Below are 21,635 nucleotides of genomic sequence, written 5' to 3'. Positions count from 1 at the left end.
AGGCTGTTCAATGTGGTTGTGCACAGATCATAAACCAGTGTTCTACTCTAGCCAATGCACTGCACACTCATGACCTTTGCAGAATTAGCACAAATTTTAAGTGAAGATACTGACACTAGTTCTGTCAGCCAGACTGAGAATATCTGCAGCTTGTGGGAAAAATGAAGCTTTTGACAGGTTCCAGATTCAGAGGCAAGATAACACAACTTCTAAAGTCATAGTAGCATAACCTAGCCGGACATATTTACCCTTTCATAGTTGAAGGGAGCTGGGCCTACTGTATATTACAATTCTGTCATGCCAAGCATCAACCTGCTCTTAAGCCTGCAGCGGTTCTCTCTGCTGTACCATCACAAAAACATGACAGCGCACACAGTTGGTGTCTTGGATCGGCTACTTTTCCTATTCATGATTTTTGTTCCCCTTCCTCCAATTACTGTATCTGTCTCTTAGCTATTGTTTTGTTTTCTGGAGCAGCAACTGGCTTTGCTTTCTTTCTAAAGCACCACACTCCAAATCCATGATCAACTGTTGGGGACTGTAAGCACTGCAACAGTACAAATAAAATAAGTGTAATGAATTATACAATTATTTGATGAACTGTTGATTATTCAGATTTGGTTTAGGGTCATTAGAATGTAGCTTTATGCTACTTTAAACACATATGAAATGTACACACAAAGTGCTTGAGCACCGCCTGATTTTAAATTCTCCCAGGCACATTCATAAGCCATTCCGAACTGAGACACAAGCAATGCCATAATCAGTCTGGGAGTGAGGCTTATCCCAAAGAAGTGCATGTTAAAGGGTCCTAAGCAAAGCGGAGAAGCTCAAAAGCCATTCTCACATTGAGATCCTTTTGAGAACCAACCCTAAATTATCCAGACCTCTTCCAATGAATTCCTCAGATGGAAGAAACCAGGCTTAACAGAACATTATTTTTAAGGCAGCCTATGACAGAAAGTACCTTTTTTTTCTCCACAACACTTGCTAATCCTCAAGGTCACCTTGTGATACAAATCCTCTCCAGGGTTTTCCTGCTTTTAACATAGAGGTTGCTCCATGTGATGTAAGTTGCTTCTCCCCCACCGCCTTCATCACCTATAATAAGAGAAGACAGCAGAAAATGAAAGCTGGCTCTCTTTAATAGCATCAGTTACAGGCCAGCAGTTGTAATGTTGAAAAGCGCTGCCCTTCACTAGCGTACTGCTCAGTAATTTTAAAGGGCTAGAGAATATAAGAGAGATTTTACCCTACACTGCAAGTGTGTGTTCAACACACACTCTTGCTTTTAGTATCATTTTAAACTAGTCTGTCATAGATTATTCATTATTTCATCCTTTATTATACTTAAAGAAAAGCCATAGCCTTCAGTTCTGCTTTCAGAAAAGTCAAATTTTTACTGACCTGTGTCAGAACAATGAGAGAGAATATTATTGTGTGTATAGGACAGGTGCATTTATAACTAAGATATATACGGTGCACTGAGATGTGGTAAGCTAAAAAGACAGAGCAAGAGGACTCCTGGATTTACTCCTAAATCTACTTTTAAAACACCGAGTTATTTGAAATATCTAATTCAGTTCCCTTATCTAATCTGTAAAATGTCACTGTCTCACAGGATGCTGCAAAGGTAAATTGAAATGCTTTATATATTTTATTTTTTTTTTAAATAACTTTGACCATTAATTACACATAGAGACAAAACCTTATGGAGACAGGGTCAATATATTATACTGTTTGTTCTCAACAGGAGGAGAGCTGTTAGCAAGAGCAAAGAATCCGTATTATCTGATCATGAGCGTGAGGCTGTCAAATACCAGCCAGCAGTACAGGTAGAAGAGGACACCATGGACTTCACACTGGAAGACTCTGTTCTCCTTCCTATGGATCCAAACCTGGAATGCCACAGCCCACCTCCAGATTACAACTCCGTCATTCACTACTCGGCCCCTCCAGTGTAATCAGCCCAACCTGACACAGGGCATCTTGCACGTCTCAACCATGCTAGATTCTTACATGCCTCCACGCCTGGATAAAGAGGCTGGGTAAAAACGGAAGGGAAATCTGACAGCATAATGGTTCATATGTTTCCTCTGGCACATCTCTGATGTGAACAGAAACATTTTAAGAGCATCTTCTTTGCTATCTTTAAAGGCCTATTGCAACATATGCAGTAAATTAAAATTCTGTCTATCAGAATCCTAAGTAGGAGCTGTAACCCAGAACTGCTTCCACTCCTTCCTCCCCTAGCTGGGACTGTTCATTGGCATTTGCAGATTTACAAGTTCCTTCATTCACATTTTACTCCATAAGAGTCACCAAGAGTCATGTCAAGCTAGTTGTGAAAACAAGATTCATTCTACTGGTCCTGCACACATCCTGCAGGGATTGTTCAGTATGATGCTGTAAGGGATCAGTTGAAAACAACAGCCATACACACTAACGTTTTGGGTCTGGAGAAAATCCAAAATTGAAACATTACTCTTAACTTGGGATCTCACCTCCCGTAAATATTTCTGAAATATTTTGAAATCCAAAACATTTTTGTTACAATTTGTGATTTAAGAATTTCCACTGCCTATAGGATACACTCCTAAGAATGATATGGCACAGAGAAAGCAGATAGTACTCATGTATCAAGAGGCAGGCTGGTCTTTTGGGCCACCAGGGCATACACCATGGTTAGATCTGTTTCCCTGTGTTTTCTCCTTGTTCAAACAGAAATTTATTTAGCATACATGCAATAGGGAACCTTGATGGAGATGCATCTGTAGTGATTTCAAGGCAAAATCACTGCCTTAAATAAGAACCTTCTTAAGCTTAAATAGACAGAATTTCCCAGCGCATTCACATGTTTGTGTGAATGTGCATAAAATACTCATTAACAACAGGAGAGTTACACATAAATGCACATACACCCTTGAGGCACCAGCAGGGTAGCAGCATTTTTATGTTTCCTTTCTGCACACACGCTATTTAATAAAAAGAAAAAAAAAAAAAAGGCATTTCCTTTGGATTCTGTGGCAGGTGCCCAACAGTTTGATCCTGGGAATACTAGCCCGTGCTAAACTGCAAGCATATGTGACACATATTTGTCTCGGACTGTCTTGCCAAAGTAAATATTGTTATGATATGCAATGCCCTCTGCATCTAAACCCTTCATGGGTTCATGGTAATTCAAAGCTTTTTTTGCAGCCTAATCACGCAGAACAGATCACAAATTCTCACATTTGAGAAACTCAGAGTGTGTTGCCCCCCACCCAAAAGCTGTGTGTGGCAGGGACTGTTGGTCTGCAAGTATGTATACCCAGGTCCCATGCATACCCCATGCATACTCACAACAACTTCAAAAATAAGCAAATAATCCTGGTCATTTCATGTGCTATGTAACAATCAGAGTTGACTTTAGAAATCTAGGAAGGGAAAAGTATCTAGGTTGCAAGTAGAAAAAGCAAGGATGAGAAAGATGTTCATTGACAGTCAAGGCTATAACCTCCTAAGTTATAAATCTAGGTCTATAAATGACTGTCTGTGCAGTTTCTTCCAAGGTCTGCACAACCCTTTCCTTTTTTTCTTAGACTTGACACTGATTCGACTTCTTCAGAGAAAAAGAATTTTTCTTCATGATTACAAACTAAAGGAAAAAAAAAACTCCAACACTTGCAAAACAATTCTGTTACCTTGGCGAAGACAGCCTAAACACCCTTGCAGCAGTGAAGAAACATTTCTGGATGATCGGTTACAGTTGGTTACATTGAAGTAAACACAAACAAGCCTCAGGTATTATCAAAGGGGGAAACAAATCTCCAAACCCCATACCATGTTAACTGTGAATGCTAAAGCATCTGAAGTATGGGCTCTTGGGAACTGCACTTCTCATTCTCCTTGACTTCAGATTCGATGTCTTAAGGAAATCACCTGCAGTAACTCACGAGCCCTTTGTTCATAGTGGACCTGCTAGATAGCTGTGGTCTGTAGTTGCTTTATGGTCATTTTTGCACTTCCTTGTATTTTAGTACCTATGTATTAAGTAGAGCTGGTCATATAACAGAAGAAACTACTGGGAAAGAATTCATCTGATGAGCCTCAGGAAGCTCATTGGATCAGTTTTTCATCAAACAGTAAATTAACTATCTATAGCTCTGATCAAATAATCAATCGCTTCTTTTAGAAATAATTTATTGACGTGGCAAAAAGAAAAAAGGTGCAGACAGTTTGTCTGGCTCTACTGTTAATGGCATCAGTGTGAGACGGTTTGTTATTGTGCCTTGTTCTGTAGGGTAAGAAAATGACAATGTTAAAAACCTTTGCTTATAAACTTTAAAATAAGTATATATAGGGAAAAAAACCTGCAAGTATGCTCTCTATTTTGAAAAAGAATGGGAAACACTGCTGGGTGAACTGTCTGCTTCTTGGAGAGCTGAGTAGATCATCTTTCCACTTCATCAAGGATGAACTGTAGAGGTTTCTCTGAGACCAGAGGAACATGAAGCATGTTTCCTGAGTGGGACCCAAGCGGACACTCTAATGGAGCGCCGGTAGCCAGGTCCCTTTCTGGCTCTCAGTAACATACATCAGCCTTTCTGCATTGCGTGAGATGATGTGAAAACAGAGTGCAGGCTCAAGTGCTCAAGACACATTTTAAAACACTGGTTGCACTGACAGCCCCCTGAAAACTGAGGGCTCCTCTGCAGTGGCAAAATCAACAGCTGTCTTGAGCAGTATCGACGGCCATTTCTTCAGAGAGCAAAGATACCCCCCGAACCTGCGATAATGGCCTTCAAGTGTTCTGGAAATGGCAAGTGACTGATGTTTGGGCAGCTGTGTTTCCATTGTTTATTTTGAGTGGAATATTTTTTCCTCCTTATAGTAAATGTAACAAGCAAAAGTATTGCCTGAAAAGTATTATTGAACATATGTCTTCTATTTTATTTACTAATATTTTGTTTGTCCTTTTCTCTCCTCCCTTAATTTAATTATTGTTCTTTTCTTACAATGATGTATATAGTTTACCCAGTAGAAACAAATATAGTGATTCATTTATATGGTAAGATTTGTAACATTTTAGTCAAAAGAGATACCCAGACATAACAGAGTTAAGTATTGTTACTAAACATTTCACTAATGCTTGCAGGCCAGGCTCCAGTTTACAGTACCCTAGTAGTGCCATTTCATAGCAGTTCTCCTCTTGGCTGCGAGTATCTCTGGCTCTCACTTATTCTCCACGTTATTTAGTTTCAGTTAGGAAACAGGGATCTGGAGGAATCTGGCAGGTTTATCTCATTCCTGGAAGCATCACCATGCAGCTCATGGTAAAGGCAAGGAATTTCCACTGCCTCCATTTTAATTGAAGGCTGGTGTATTGGCTAGAGGATCAGAAGGGGCCAAATTGTTTAAATGATGTGATGTTTATTATTTTTTCAGACTTCTCAGGGATTCTTACTCGTCTCCTGTCAGCCACCTGCTTTATCTAACCTTACTGAGCTCACTGGTATCTGGTATTAACACATACCTTTGTTTTCTTTAATGGTGCTTACTCCTACTGTTTTTGTCCTCTTGTAACCCCAGAGAATTAGGGCAAAGGAACTCTGAGCTCACCACAGAAATGTGTTATCTTCTCTCGAACAATCACCTGCCACATAGGTGTCCAAGGATAAGTGCCTTCACCTGCATGTTATTGTTCAGGCTGGTGTTTTTAACAGTCTGATTTCCTGTCTCCTCTTTTCTCTACTTTTCATCTATTTCTTGATATTTGTTCTTCACAGTCCCTTTGGATTGCTTTTCTCTGCCTTTTGAATAAGATCAGATATAGGACACATTTCACTGCTATTTCCTGTATATTCTGCTCTTGCAGAGGCTGAACTAGATAATCTAAAGCAAGCTTTTTTCACATTAAAAATTTTCCGATATAGGCAAGGGAAACTAGTTTATATTGGTTTGTCTGGAAGCCTCTATGTATCCTTCCCTGACTGAGAGAAGCTTTTTAATCTATTGATTTTTCAATATTTGGTATCTGGAGCAAAACAAAGATTGGTGACTATCTATGTGAATCTCATCTTTCTCCTAGTCCTTTCTCAAACAATGGGGTTTCTCTTAGGTTCTTCCAAGTTATCCTCACAAGAAAGGGGTCCTAACCAGGATGCTGGGCCCACACCATCTACTCAGGATATCAAGGAAGGCCAGATAAAAACCTAAAGTCTGAGTAATATGCTCAAACAAAACCACTGACATTTGAACCCACTGAATGCTGAAGATGTATACATTAAGGGCTGCCCGCAGGCATAAGCTGCTCTGTTTAAGACATCCCACTAATACAAATACTACTCTTCAGTTAGCCTGCTTGGCAAATGCCTAGGATAACCTAGAGTGTCCAGGCACTTCTCTTTTTGTATTTACACTCTTGCATACTGTAGGAACGTTAGTCGGCATGTAAGCCTGTAACTGGTCAGTCAACAGTTTATGACTTATCTTCTCAATGATCCTTCACGCTGAGTGTTGGCACTGCCTTGTCATGCCTTATCTTGCTTTACAAATTTGATCTGGCCCTATTCCAGCTGTAAGGGTGTGGTCTTGGGTCAACGGTCTCTAGCTCCCGCCAGCACCAACTGGACAACACCGGGAAATGTTCGTAGGGAAACATCACTAGCAAATAGCTACATAACAAGATAAAGCTTTATTGGGTTTCCTCAACACAGGAGTTAGCCAGGATCAGTATCATACTCAGAGATCAGCCTATAATTCTTTTCTTATCACAACGGGAATGGAAAATACAGAAAGTAGCAATAATTCTTTTGCTCCTCCCTGCAAATAGTAACGGCCAAACCCTGAGATCCATTTTCCTGTTTTTATACTACACCACAAAAAAAACAGAAAGAACTTTGCCAAAGGAATGACACCAGCACCAGCTTACACAAGTAAAATTCAGGGAGGACTTCTGGATTTGACCCTATCAAGAGTCAGTCACTGTATAGGATGCAAGTGTTGAGCCCAAGCACTGGCTTGTTTGTTTGACACGATTGTTTTCATATTGTGTTAACATAGAAAACTTGCTGGACTGGGTCATTTGGGACCCCAAGCAAATATGATGCCATAAGGGATGTGGTTATAGGAAGACTACTGTGGTATGCACTGAGCAGTGTCCCATTGTCCTGCCTAATAATCCTGTGCCACAAGATCCAGCACATCCTTATTACTCAATTCATTTTTCCTTAGACCTTGAGTTGTCAAAGCAGCTAATGAAAACTGGGAAAACCCAGTAATTTGCGACTTAAAGAAAATAAACTAAGTACCATGTAATACTCAAAACACTAAGGAATGTTTGTCTGCCATGTTCCTGTCTGTCTGAAGAATGTATGCACTGAAAACAACGCTTTCTTATGTAGTCAAAAATTGTACTGTATCTATTAACCAAAAAAATAAAAAGATTCTATATTTATACAGCCCAGGGCTCCTTTGTGTCATCTCTTGGCTTGAAAAGTGTTGTCCTTGAAGCAGAATACAAATAAATAATGCAACAGTTTTGAGAGATTTTTACAAGGCATAGATCTCATATTAATTTCTACAGGGGACTCAAAACTTAGGACATAAGCCTGCCACACTGTCATTGCCCAGAGGTGTCTAACCACTACATTTGCTTAAAAGATTCACACATCTCAGAAAATGCTGGCCCAATCTGCTGGAGAAATATACAAATCTAGCTGCTGCCAAGAACAGTCCATGAAACACAGAGACTGCTGTCTTGTTAAATTTAAAATAAATAAATAAATGGGACTGCGATAGGAGATAGAATCAGAATTCTGCACTCTAAATAAGACCCATGTTCACCAAAGCATGTAAGTACATAAGCCGGTGAAGATAATCTGCAGAACGTGGTAGCATTTGGGGGTTGTTCAGATTCAAAATTCCAGAAATTGTTTCATTTAGCTTACCATAATATTCTAAAAAGAACACAATTAAATAAAGATTTCCCAATACACAGCCACGATGATGCTACTGAATTCTCACTTGAATAAACTCTGCACTCTTGAAATATAGAATATTCCATGCTCTTATTTTGTAGTTAAAGTCTAACATTTAGAAGGCTGAGGAAAAAAAATTCCCAACAATAGTCAAGTGCAGCAGGCATGCCATTTTCCTTATCAGCTGGCTAATCTTTCTGAAATACTGTTTCCCATTCCTTTTTCCATTTTGGTGGCACAGCAGGTAACTACTGGCAGAAAAAATATGAGATCTTTGCAGATTTTTACAGACTGACAAATACTAGTTTATACTTACATCTTAAAATAAATACTGTTATGAGGGGAAAAAAAAGTGTGTTAGAGTTTCAGAGCCACTCTTCCATTAGCACCATCTTAAAAGTTATTGGTCTGTGTATTTTGCTAGTCACATTAAAAACTATGAAGCACTCAAGTCACTTCAAACATTTTAGTTTCTCTTCATTCCCTGTTCCAAACAGTCCTAGAAATAAGTGTCTAAATTATACATGTCATTTGAAATGCAGCAATCTCCTTTCATCCACATAATGAGCAAGAACATTCTTCTCTGTAAAATATAAGTAACTAAAAAATTTTGTAGAACACATGAGTCATTGCATGCTAGGCAATATAGAGTCTCCTTTATGGGGAAACTAATGTGTTAAACGATGGAAGGAAAATACACAAAATTAACTCTGATTTGCTTTTAGCACAAAATGTGAATTATTAATCACATACAGCTTGAGTTACGCTTGTGGAAGGTACTCTGTTATGGCATGCCTTGGAAAAGAATTTTGGGAAAAAAAGTACAACACTAGGAATCAAGAAATGTAAGCTTCTCTTTTAGGTCTTGGCCAGGGTACATAACTTCTCTGTCCCTTACTTTTGGCAAATATGATGTAAAAGATTTTTGTTTTCACAGTAGCAGCAAAGTAGAGATGCAAGACCAGAAAATCTCAATCTAAAGTATTGAAACTTGGTGGTCTGAGGTGATAAAAATCCAAGAAGAAAATAGGGACTAGCAAGAGAAAGATTTAGGAGTTAGATAAACAGATTTTGTGGTGGTCACATTACAAAGCTGAGAAGAGAATCCAGCTGATTTCCAGTCAGGTCCTTTTGCCTTCCTCCCATAATGAGACTTAACTTATGAGTGTTTGTAAAGTGCAAATGCTTTGAAAGAGCGGAAAATACTGTTAATTTGACATGCTTTGTACACAGTGAGGCCCATAAGCAGTAGATAATAATTTGGTTTCAAAGCCGATGAAGTAGCCCACGACTTTCATAGGATCTCAGTATACATTTTATCGCTGGCTATTGCCTGTTTGAAGTGGCACACTGAATGCCCCCTACTGACTGTACTGTAATGAACTCGCTCTGCATAAAGAGTAGATGAAGCCCTACAAGGGCCGTAAATATAACCATTATTTTTAACGGTACTGAAGTCAGTCATGATCAGTCGCAATTGTTATCATAGCCTGATGAGTTAGTATTCATTAAAACTTCGCGAGGAGAAACTATTCTGTTTAAACTACTTGCTTCTACAGGGACTTAGGAAACAGAATGCAAAAAATAGTTCTGGCGGTTCACTTCATCTTTCCTCATCCACACTGAAGCACAAAGCGAGACCTGTCTGTTCCTTTCCTCACTGCAGAGTCAGTGAATACTCACTCTGTATCTGCACAAACCACAAGGGCAGAGTAACATGGCTTCTAAATATTCCTATTCCATTTTTCTTTAAGTGGCCTTTAAGATAGGGCTGTTGCTCCAAGGAAGTAATAGGCCTGAAGGGTATTTCAAAATATAAGCTGTCATAGTATCAAATGCCCAATGTCAAGGTAATGAAATTAATGAGGAGAGCCTCCCATATTCTTCCTATGCATTTGTCACTGATGATACTTAGTCTGAATACGTGATCTACACAGAACTCCTTGGGTCTGAATCTAGCCTATTCTTCACTGAGAAGAAATAATACCCAGTAAAGAAGAAATATTTCCTCTGTGGTTTAAGCTGTGCACCTTCTAGATCCAGAGATTTTTCTTCAGTGTGGGTTGACCGCAGAGGACATAAAGAGGTGGAGTTAGTCTGTCAGCCCTTCACTGGCCAGTGAGCATACATAAGTAGCTTTAGTTGAAATGAGAACTTAGAACATGCTGTGAAAAATAAGTAATGCATGTAACTCAATGTAGGCAAACGCAACTGTTTGTCTTCCTTTAATGGCAGGTGATTAAAGCATGATTCTACCTGTCCTAGAAAGGGTAGGAATATATGTCTACTGAGTGCTCTTCTCTAAATCCATGGTAATGATACTAAAGGATTAAATCTATCACTTGCATACTTTCTAGGGCAAACTGTAGCTACACAGGTGGTTTACTCAGTTCAGTGATTCCACTCAGAGTAGGATTTGGCCCACCCAAATGAAGGGGGGAAAAAAAAAAGTTTCAAATATTAAGAGTGACATTAGGAACCTTATGAAATTCAACAAGGACAAAACCTGCACTTGGGAAGGACTAAACCCTTGAAATAATACATGCTGGGGACTGACTGGCTAGGGAAGAGCTCTGTTGGAAGGGCCCTGTGGGTCTTGGTAGACATAAGCTGAATATGAGCCAGCCGTGTGCCCTGGCAGCAATGAAGGCCAGCAGCATCCTGGGCTGCATTAATGGGAGCACGGCCAGGGGAAGTGATTATCCCTCTCTACTCAGCACTCATTAGACCACATCTAGAATACTGCATCCCCCACCAGCCCAGGCAAGACACTGATAACTGAACTGAGTTCAGCAGAGGGCCAGCAAGATGGTCAGGACTCGGAGCACTTGCTCTGTGAGTAGAGGCTGAGGGAGCTGGGCTTGTCCAACTTGGAGAAAGAACAGCTTCAGGGGGACCTAACGGCAGCTCCCACATGCCTATGATGAGGCCGTCAAGAAGGAGGAGCCAGACTCTTCACAGTGGTACATGGCAGGAGGAAGAGAAATGAGAGACAAATTGAAACAAGAGAGGTGCAGACATGGACATACAGAGGAACTTTTTTCTCCACAACAACAGTCAAGAAGTGGTGCGGGTTGCCCAGAGAGGCCCAGACCCTGCTCTGTGCAGGAGGGTTGACTACAGATCCCTTGAGGTCCTTTCCAACCTGAATTATCCTACGATCGAGTCTGATTCGTTGTTTCATTCTAATGTTTGTCTATGCAGTCAAATTACCAGCATAAAACCTCCATGCCATACAGGTCTAGCCTTTCAAAATATTAGTGATTAGTTGGCAATTAGGTTAGTGATTCACCTTAAGCCTCAGCAGAGCTCTGGGAATCATATGTAAAGTGGCATCTGCTAATAGTTAATTACTTTTTTGTCTGCATCAAAACAAAAGATGTGGCAACACCGATCTCACATACAGAAGTGAAACAAATGGCATTCTTGTGTAAAAGTAAGCATAAATTGGCTACTCTAAGAAAACTTACAGGCAATTTCATCTTATAGCTTCATATATACACTTCTGCCTTTTGTTTTTTCTTAATGCTACTCTACTTCACTTGTCAGATAACAAATAGTACTCAGTGTTCTTTCATGCCATAATTTATCCATTTATCACACCTAAATAGTGATACTAGATATTAGCTAATCATGTCCACTATATTAATCGTGAACTGTCCATTTCCTTGAACTTCTTTCAGGATCACATTCTTACCATAATCCTCTGGAAGGGCAAATCTCCAAAATCAAATCAAATTTCTAAAATTGTTATAGAAAGTTTTTTAAAACCTAAGACAACAGTCTTCTCCTTTGCAAATGAAGCAGGAATTTTATTTCCTCCAGGTCATGTGGGGGAAAGAGGCCCATGCATCTGTCAGTAATACACCGTTCCTTGACTGAGTCAGATATGATAAGAGTGCTTCTCCTTTTCCACAAATTTTTCTTTTCACAATTGTTACTGTGAAAACTTTGTAATTTATAGCTTTTCTCTTTTGTCTTTCTTTCTTCCACTGTAACACTGCTAAAGAAAAATTCAAACCTGACAGCAGGTAAGATCAAAGAGACCAATAGCATAATGAAGTCCTTGTTTTCCCGCTGAACTGAAAAAAAAAAAAAATCAGCCTCGCAACTCCCATATGTAGGCCTGTGCCTTCTGCCCTTCCAGGCTGCTGTGGATGAGCAATATTAGCATGACTTTTTTAAAGCTAGGACTGCACACTTGGTGATCCTCAGGGACAACAGAATAAACATGGGCATCTCTGGCCACTCTACTTGGAGTACCAGTTGTTTATTTTTAAGCTGGACCATTGTCACAGTGAATTCCTCAAAAACCCAAAGGTTAATTTGCTTTTCATAACTATGCATTTAAAAAAAAAAAAACCAAGAACTTTATTCTTTCCTGGGAGAGTTTTGACCTTTTATTCATGTATATTTTTCAAATCCTGTCTTCCACTGTTTACGCCCCAAGCTAGAATGTCACAAGCCATCTTCGCACGGAGCAGAACTACAAAGACAAGCAGGGGTAAGGCAAGGAGAGCAGGTGGAAGGGGGTGAGAATCATGAATGTGGTGGTCAAGGTAATGGGCTTCCTTAATCATGTCTACTAAAACATCTGGGATGTACAGAATTACTTTCCTCTCTTTCTCCAAAGCTTCTGAAACAAGCAACAAACCACCCTCATGATATGATGTCAAGATAGAAGTTTAACATGACTTTACAACCCCACGAAAGAAGGATAGGATGGTGGACTGAAGCCAAAACATTATCTCCCCAAGCACTAAAATAGCTAGGTCAAAATCTGAACATCACAAATGACTTCTTGTCTCTCTGATGGATTGTTTCTGAACTCCAAGCTACACTGGAGGTTACATCAATAATTCCTCCTATTGTCATGAGGACTCATAAATGGATCAGACCATTGCACTGACACCTATTGACTCTGCATCCCTCCACTGCTGAACGATATTTTTGTCTGTGCTGATGCAACACTGTTTTGCCTTGATGCTAATCTTTGAATTTGTGAGATCCCAGATGCCTTCAAGATTTTGTAATAAATGGGACATGCCAACAGATTGCAAAGAAAAACTGAAGTCATCTTCATCTTCATTCCTTCCCTTTGTACCATTATTTCCTTCCAGAAAGGAAAAGCTAGGAATTGAGAAGAAAATATGTGCTCTTCTTCAAATGATACTAAGGACAGTTTTGGAGCTGGCCATGATGCATTGCTTCTCTCTGTTTTGTGAGTAAAGTACCCGCTCCTTACTGATGTCAGGTCCTGCACTGCTGCATCGAAGTTCCTTAAGGGAATTTCCACTCAAACACAGAGAAACACTGATTTTGCAGGTCTCTACTCTGTGTCTCTGATAGCCTACATACATTTCAGTCAAGGGAAGAAAGAATAGCCCCAGATGATAAAGACAGAAAACTAGATTCCAGATGTACCCAAGAACAAATTTTACTTATTCGAAGTACAATATACAGCCAGAATTTTCTCCAGACTTGAGCAAATCACAGCTCTTCAAGCAAAAAATGTGATGTAATACTGCCCTAAATCATGCTAAGTAGTTTCCTGCTCCTAACATTATCCCAAGAGTGGTACAATTAACAATAATCTGTTTCCTAAGACTTCAGTTAGTATTTAGGTGTCAGGGAGTTTTTTATTTAAGGAAGACTAACGCACATCTGTTTTTCTGTTTTAACCTCATTCAGTAAAGAGCAATATTTTTAATAGGCTTAAATAATAACTACTGAGTAGTCCGTTAGTAAAAAGAGAAATGGAACAGAATATGCAAACCCTGTTCATGCTGCCCTATTCCAATCTGATATAATGGGAAAAGACCTGAAGAGGGAAAGTAAGTACTCATGGTAGCTTGAAAATCTATGCAAAAGCAGAAGAATCTTGGTACTGTGACACTAATAAATTTTGCTTGCATCAAGGATTTAGTTAAGTCCTCCTGACACCTAACAGACCGAGCTGCACTGATATCTGGATTAGTGTGTATCAGACCACTTGATTCTCTCAGATATAGTCCACAATTTGCCCTTCAGAAAATTCACTCCATTTCTGTTTCTATGCAAAGTGCTCAGCAACAGTGCTACATAAGAAGGGATGTCATCTAAAGTGAAAACCAGAAACATCTCCCAACTATTTCCTCAGCTGAGTATTCCCTTCCGTTTTGGTCCTCCTTTTCCAACAGCAGGGCCTTCAACTTAAACTGATGGCAGAAGTTTCTCAGTGCTTGCCAAGGACAGTGAAAAGTACTTAAAGAGTGGTTCAGAAGAGAGTGCACATAAACAGAACCAGAACAACATTCCTGTTGGACTGTGAGAAAGTAAGAGACCAGCAACTAAACTACAAAAACAAATAAACAAACAACCCCCCCCCAAAAAACACATTCATGCAAACATATTTATGAGTAAGTGGTGACTAAAGCTTTTTAGTTTGTGGAAAATTTTGTAGTAGACTTGTGCATGTATGTGAATGTATAGCACAACAGAGGTTTAAGGGATATTGTACAAAACCAGAACAGTATAGGGTATTCAATATCAAGACAACATTAACAAGACAAGAATGTTTAGTCTGTTATACATCAGAAAACAAGAAAAAAAGCCCATTAGCTCATAAAGAGCTTGTAATTTCCTACAGAGACCCTGTTTCATTCTCAATCCAAGTCCTCCCATGCCCATCTCCGTAAGCTTAGGGATGGCTGGTGAAATCCCTACTAAGGGGTACTTGCTGGTGCATCATTGTATGTTGCAGTTTGTCACGGACTGTATCAAGCTTCCATAGGATTCTGTTGTTCATTTTTTTAAACAGCATATAAATACTTGACAGTGTTCACAGGCATGTGCCAATTCAGACTGAGTGCAACAAGAGACACAGAGGGGAAGATTATACAGTTCTTTACAAGGTAATTACTATTTTTTCTGTTTTCCAACATATAACACATAAATATTCTTGTCTTGATAATGAATAATTAAGTTTTGTTTTGTTCTGTAGAACATTGTACTCCCAAAAACTGAATTATACCACCACAGCATGCCACTACTAAGACTAGACAACAAAGAAAGGTTTAAGTGAGATTTATAAAGCTCTGATAGGGATGGACCCTATTATCCCCAAAGTAAATAGTATCCCTGTTATGTAGCATAACACTTAATAACAAAGAAGCTTAAACTCCATCTCTGCCTGTCTGTATTTTGTAAATTCAAATAATGGAAGACCAAGTACCTGATGGCAAGTATCTGATCAGCACCAATTGAGTAGATCTCTACCTCCAAAAAGTGAATACAAAACTATCTCTGCAGTTATTTTTGTCTTTGAAACCGCCAGCATAAACATGGAAAATGCAAGCTGAGGCCAGTGTGTAAATCAGTTCCTAGATCTTCTTGCTAGTGTTGTTACTGGTTCTGGGGAGGCTACAACTTTCTCTAAAGTATATGGCAACGATCATAACTGGAGGAAGACTAAAGACATCAAAATGAAGCAGACCATTAGACCATTTCATTACTCTGGTTCCCTGCCATGTATTTGGGGGTTTAGGAAATTCAAACCAAATGACTATGTAGGGAGCATGCTTGATTTGCTTTAAAGGCAGACAAAGCTGCAAATCATTTTGTAAAGCACAGTACAAGTTATGTCAAAATATGTGAAAAATGTCCAGCAAAGGACAGCATAAATCCCAAGACAGATTCAAGACCCTCCCTTTGTTTTTGAAGAGTCTTCAATGGGAGCCTGAAATCTGGGAAGAAATACTGTATAGGCTGCATTTCATGGGAGTGTATTTGCTGGTGTTTATATTCCCACACTTCAGATATCATCTCACCATTCCCAGTTACTCCATTTGGGTTAGGTTAGGTCTTGGCGGTTGCTTTGGAGGGATCAGGCATATTTTTGGTTATTATTAATAGCTAAAAGATTCTCTCCTGATCTGTGCTGATATTTCAAGCAAGTAAACTATGTTTAATACATAATCTGTATTCACCAAACAAACAAATAAACCCCCCCAAAAAACCCAAAACAGGCACAGAAAAGTTTAGGAGGTTAGGGAAGACCTAGACCAAGGAGAGTCCATCCATGACACAGGTGGCTTTTGGAACAGGTACAAACCAAGCTGTCAAAATACTGTCACTTCTGATGTGCAAGGAAGTTAAAATGCCTGAGGGCTATCACAAAAGCAATGGACCACCAAAAAACCTTTTAGTCTAAAAGAGCCCCGAGTTGAAGAGACAGAAGGTGAAATCACACTTGAGCAGTGCTACTGTTCCAAAGCAAGACAAGCAGGACAAAGAGCCATAGCAGAGCCCATCCAGGTCCCCATCTGCCTCCCTTTTTTTTCTGAGGCCATAATAGGCTATTAGCAGGCTTCTAGCAAAGTCTCAGGCATTTTTGCAGCTGGTTAATTCTTTTCACCATCATCAAGATGTCATTATGAAGTCACACCAGAATGAAATTATGAAAATGATATTGCAAGAAGACAATTGGAATCAGGTTGGCAAAACCAATTCTTACATATAGAAAGTAAAAGCTCCAAACTAGAATTTTTGGCATGGGATGACAAAGCCATAAAGGGAAGTGTTCTTTTTCCAGCATGGTTATATACTTATGAGGAAATGAGCATAAGATATATTCCAGATAAAGAAAAACTCCCATAAAAGGAAGAACTCCTTAGTATTGTACTTTGATTTTAAAATCTAAGTCCCAAAAAGTGACATGAAGCATCATATGAAATATTTCTAGTATGAAATTGAAAGAAAAACGTTTCCCAGACAACTAAAAGAAGTTTGTCACATATGCCTGCAAAGAATGCTTGTTAGGACTCTATTTTAATGAGAGATGAAAGGGATTGCAAAGATAGTCGATGAAATTTTAACACAGCTTCAATATTTACATTTACTGGTGAACATAATTTGCTCACAGAAAGACTGAAAAATAATGACACTTCGTATTTCAATATTTTTGTTTGCCACACAGATAAAAATGTGTATACATTTGCAAAGTCATTTCAATCTATCATGACTGGTTCATGTGTCTTACAGAGCTGAGAAAATGTGTAGAAACTATGAAAATTAGTAAGACATCAAGTTTGCTCAATTCAGAGTAGACACTACTTGTAAAGATGAGGCACTCATCAAAATGACCATAGTTCTTTACTGGAAAAGTTTTTGGTTATGGATTTATTAAATTGCTAAGACTTTCACAGTTTGTCAGATTAAAGAGTCTGTGGATGTGATATTTTGTTTTCAGTTGTGTTAGTTGATGTCTGTAAGAGAAAAAGTCCTTTAAAAAAGACTTGCAGAAGGCAAATAAATATGTGCTGAATTTTTTGAGAAAAAGACATTAAAATCTTGAAGTCTTTAGGATTGAAAATCCATAAAGAGAATTGAATAACTGACTTTTTTTTTTTTAAATATGTGTAGGGTTTCATCTCAACCACTTCAATGCACATCTAAAGGGAAAGATAGTCCCTTTGTATACACTTCAGTTGAACTATCTGCTTTCTGACAAGACAGACTCAAAAATCTGCCACACAATAGCTTGGACCACTTCATTTAAAACAGCTGAGAAATTATACTAACAGAGATGTAAACTATGAGAAATGTTGAAATACAATTCCCTTTCTGTTAGACTCATTTGAGTGTTGATGTAAAGATTTTAAGGCATTAAAGAACCCTGTGATCTTGTGTTAGTCTTCTTCCCCACAGCTTCTGCCACAGATGTTGACAATTACTCCCCGGATTTACAGTTGGAACTAAAGAAGTCAATTCAGACTGGGGTAAATTGACTCAACTCTATATATAAAGTTATTGAACCAGGACATGCCACCATTCTGGAAGTTCCTCCCTTAGAACAGATTTTCCTCAGATCTATTATCTTGCTTTTTAGTAGTTGAACAGATTTTGGTCATCTATAAACTCTTATTGCTGACTGATCTTCTTTGCAATAAGGCCATGGCAAAGATGAATCCAAGAGCCAACTACAGTGTAAAAGAATATTTTAAAACTGCACTAAACCATCACCGTAATATCCTGATTACAACTATTTTATGTTAATTATAGTGAAGAACTATGAGTCACTGTAGTTTTAGACATTTTACTAGCAATACTTGTTCTGATAATGAAGTAGCACGGGACATTCATCCCATTTAACTTTTACTTCTATTCTTTTAGGCAAAGACTGTTGAATGCTTATATAACCAGGAAACAAAACTGACCTTCTCTGCAAAACATTACAAATTTGTTCTGAAGCGAATATATCTTTCTAGTTCCTACACGCAGGGAGCTACAGATTTTGCACTGGATTTCATTCACTTCCCTATGTGTGACATGTAAAGATCTGACATACAAACCCTGCTAACATGAGACTACAGAACACTGTAGCTCAGCAGCTGAGCCACACAGGGTGTGCTGACGAACAGGGAAACCTGGCATTAGGTCAGGTTCTCAGTGTAAGTTTGTTCACCTCCAAGAATTTCCTGATAGCATCAACAGGGTGTGCTGAATAGGTATTTTGAGAAATAGCCGTGATTTCAACAGTTGGTTTGATTGAACCAGGCCTAAACACCTTTCATGGCCTGAATCTATTGCTGCTACTTCACCAGTCAAATGGAAAATCAAACAGAAATATGAGACACTCCTGTGAAGAGGAAGCATGTTTACTGGCACAAAATTGTCACTCCCAGCTGACCCTATGGCAAGGGGTTTTATTCAGATTTCCTATACCAGTTTGTTTTATTTTGGTGCACATATGTAAGCCACTGCACCTATAGGGATATTTGCCCAGGCTGATTCTCAATGTATTATTAAAAAAAAAAAGCAAAAAACACCACAACCCCACAACAAAAAACAAACCAAAAAACCACACACTTGAGGAATAAAAGGAAATACAGTATCATTGTTCTCATCGTCACTGTCTTAAGAAAAAGGAGAGATGGAATATCATAAGTAGACGTGCCAAAATTCATACCCTATCTACAACATGCAAAAGCCAAAGAAGAAATTTACCCTCCAACAAATTATTCCTAGTTTTGACACTACTAAAATAGGATGCTGGAAGTTTGACCAGTGTGGCACCGTACCCCTGTTGAACAAACACAGGTAATATGGCTCAGAAATACGTACCGCACTGTAAAAGCTTAGGGCTTTAATTTAAGGAGCTTTCAGTAATCTGTGACATATCAAGAGTAAGAACATACTTTCAGATCTTGCACCGTGAACACGTGAGCGACACAGACCACAAAGAAGGAGCTGATCCAAAGCTTTCAGGGAGATTTATTTAAAGGGCATTAAATACTGTTTAAGATTGTAATACAGCACGGTAGACGCTGCAGCCTAGGAAGTGCAACCTCAGCCTCAAGTTGTGGGAGTGCATAGAACAAGGATCTTGGCAGGTACCACAGGTTCAGTGGTTCACTGACAGCTCTTAATTCCCTGATCCCAGATATGAAAGTATTGGCAGAAACAGCTGAGAAGCAGCGTATCATTGATTCTGCATTAAGATGCTGCAACATCCTCCAGGATACAACCCAGTCAATGCTAAGGTTCATTTCAGTCTCCCTCCAAGAAGCCCCACAAATTGATGTCTGTGCATCTAGCACAACTGCCAAGGAAACCAGAAAGCGATACAGCCAGCTGTGGGAACACACTGACATTGTGCCAAAAGTCAATACAGAAGTGATTGTTGAAAGTTTCAGTGATTTATGAGGTGGAAAAGGGTGATCAGGATGCAAATAAGAGGAACAAACTTCCATTTCCTACTTCACGTGCACTGTACCAAACAACGCATGACACCAGGTTGGTATATATGTCTGAAGTACTATGCCCCTGAAAGGAACAATGCAAATGATACCAGACAGATAAACAGTGACTGTGAACACAAACAACAGTCACTACCAACTCAGACACAGCTTACGCACCAGAGTGAACACAAGAACCAGGCAGGATTCTGGGGGATAGCCTGTAGGTTTTGGGGGGGTTCTCAGTTTTTTGAGGGTGAGGGGTACAAAGAACTCTTTTTTCACCCAATGCTAGAGAAAGCACCATTAGACTGTGCTTTATTCCTAAGGCAGAGGTTAATCCAAAAAGATTAACCTTTTCCATATCCTTTCCATAAAAGAATCTGCGCATCTCAACTACCCAATGTCTAAGAAGAAAGCACTCTCTGAGCTTCTTACCCTGATGCTGTAGATATCACTGGTGACATCAGCACATGGTACATGTTGATTTTTCCACCAACCAATGGACAAGGCAAATTCTGTTACCAATCAACCATAACAACAAAAAGCTTTATGCAAAATGCTAACTTTGCTATCAAAGCATTAAGCAATCAGCTTGGCTAGCCAGTCAGACTACTCTAGAAAGCCAAGAGGGATGTGTAGAGGAAACTGAAGGTAAGACTGTACTCGGGTAAAAGAGTGAACAAAACTCTAATTAGTCTATAGATGAGACAATATATATTCTAAAAGTGCAAAGTATCTTAAAACTATTTATTTCTTTTAAGCATTTGGAAATAGGAGGAACTTGAGTGAAAACTTGCAGTATTTTGTTAAGTTAATTATGTCATCATTTCTGATCTTCTCTTGAAATGTGCAGTCCTCTGCCAGGTGTCTTAGGATACCACCCACAGCACATAAATATCAAACCAAAAATATTTTTATAAAATGTTCAGCTGAGTAGTCTCTGAAAAACTGACAAAAAGCACTCATCAAGATTGCAGTTAGAATGGGGAAAGGGAAGGCAAAAATAGCTGCAATCCACCTTTGCATTGCCCATCAATTCAGACAAAACTATGACTTCTGATTTACTTGGGAGCCAGCAGCCTCAGGGCTGTTGCAACTTCGCTCTGAACACAGAGGCCAGCAGTAGATAATCCCCAAGAATGGCTAGCATGAAGCATGCAATGCATTCTGGCCTTTCTCAGTACACCCAAAATGACAGTAGATGTTGAGATGAGTCAGTGCCAGGGGATTCCTGGTTTTTATAAGGGTCTTTGTGCAATGGAAAAATACCTTTAATTCATAAACTCAGAAGGCTGGTGTACACTGAGCAAGAATGGGTGTAAGGGAATTCCATTATTTTTTTTTGCTTCCACAGTATAGAGACTCAACAGCACAATGTCCTTGCTTGCAATCTTATTGCTGGCAATCCTTTTGTTAGGGTGCCTAGAGGCTTTTGTGCAGGCAACAGCAGTATGTCATTTTAGTATCAACTGCCCTTGGAAATTATTAAAATTCAGCACATCTTTTGAATGAGAAATGAAATGTGTTCTCCAGCAAACCTTAAAACTGCTCATGTTGCTGGCAGCTATGCTAAAACAAGGGTGTTCAAATAAAATTCCTATTAAAAAAAATTGAATTGAACTTTTCAATAGAATTAGATTTTCCTGAAATTTTATTAGCTGGCAGGTTCATAAACTACAACAGAAACAGAGGAGGAAAACCAAATCATTCTTTATGAGCTATAAAAAGGTAGCAAAGGGGACCAAAAAAAGCACTTTTTTGAAATATTAAGTCTACGAATGGTAATTTTATCTCTTTCTGACAGTAAATGGCTCCTACAGATTTGTTAAGGTTATAAGCTCATAAAATGTGGAGTAAAATGAGCTCTCCACTAAATTTCAAACAGTACTGCCAGCGACTTTCCCATCACAACATGGGAGGGGATTAAAAAGCCCCACCAAACCATCAATACCCA

General features: G+C 39.1%; 1 protein-coding gene across 1 annotated transcript in view; it reads left to right on the top strand.

The window, feature by feature from the left end:
* LOC127019484 (vascular endothelial growth factor receptor kdr-like) overlaps positions 1-7,443 on the top strand; it is a 98,757-nt gene extending 91,314 nt beyond the window's left edge. The window contains exon 28 of the mRNA XM_050901527.1: positions 1,754-7,443. Within this exon, the coding sequence (XP_050757484.1) occupies positions 1,754-1,964 (211 nt within the window). The 3' untranslated portion in view covers positions 1,965-7,443. The remainder of the gene's footprint in view (positions 1-1,753) is intronic.
* The last annotated feature ends 14,192 nt before the right edge of the window (positions 7,444-21,635 follow it).

The sequence above is a fragment of the Gymnogyps californianus genome, chromosome 9 (genome assembly GCF_018139145.2).
Source record: "Gymnogyps californianus isolate 813 chromosome 9, ASM1813914v2, whole genome shotgun sequence".
Taxonomy (NCBI): domain Eukaryota; kingdom Metazoa; phylum Chordata; class Aves; order Accipitriformes; family Cathartidae; genus Gymnogyps; species Gymnogyps californianus.
Note: the sequence above shows the minus strand (reverse complement) of the source record. Positions and strands in the feature narration are given on the sequence as shown.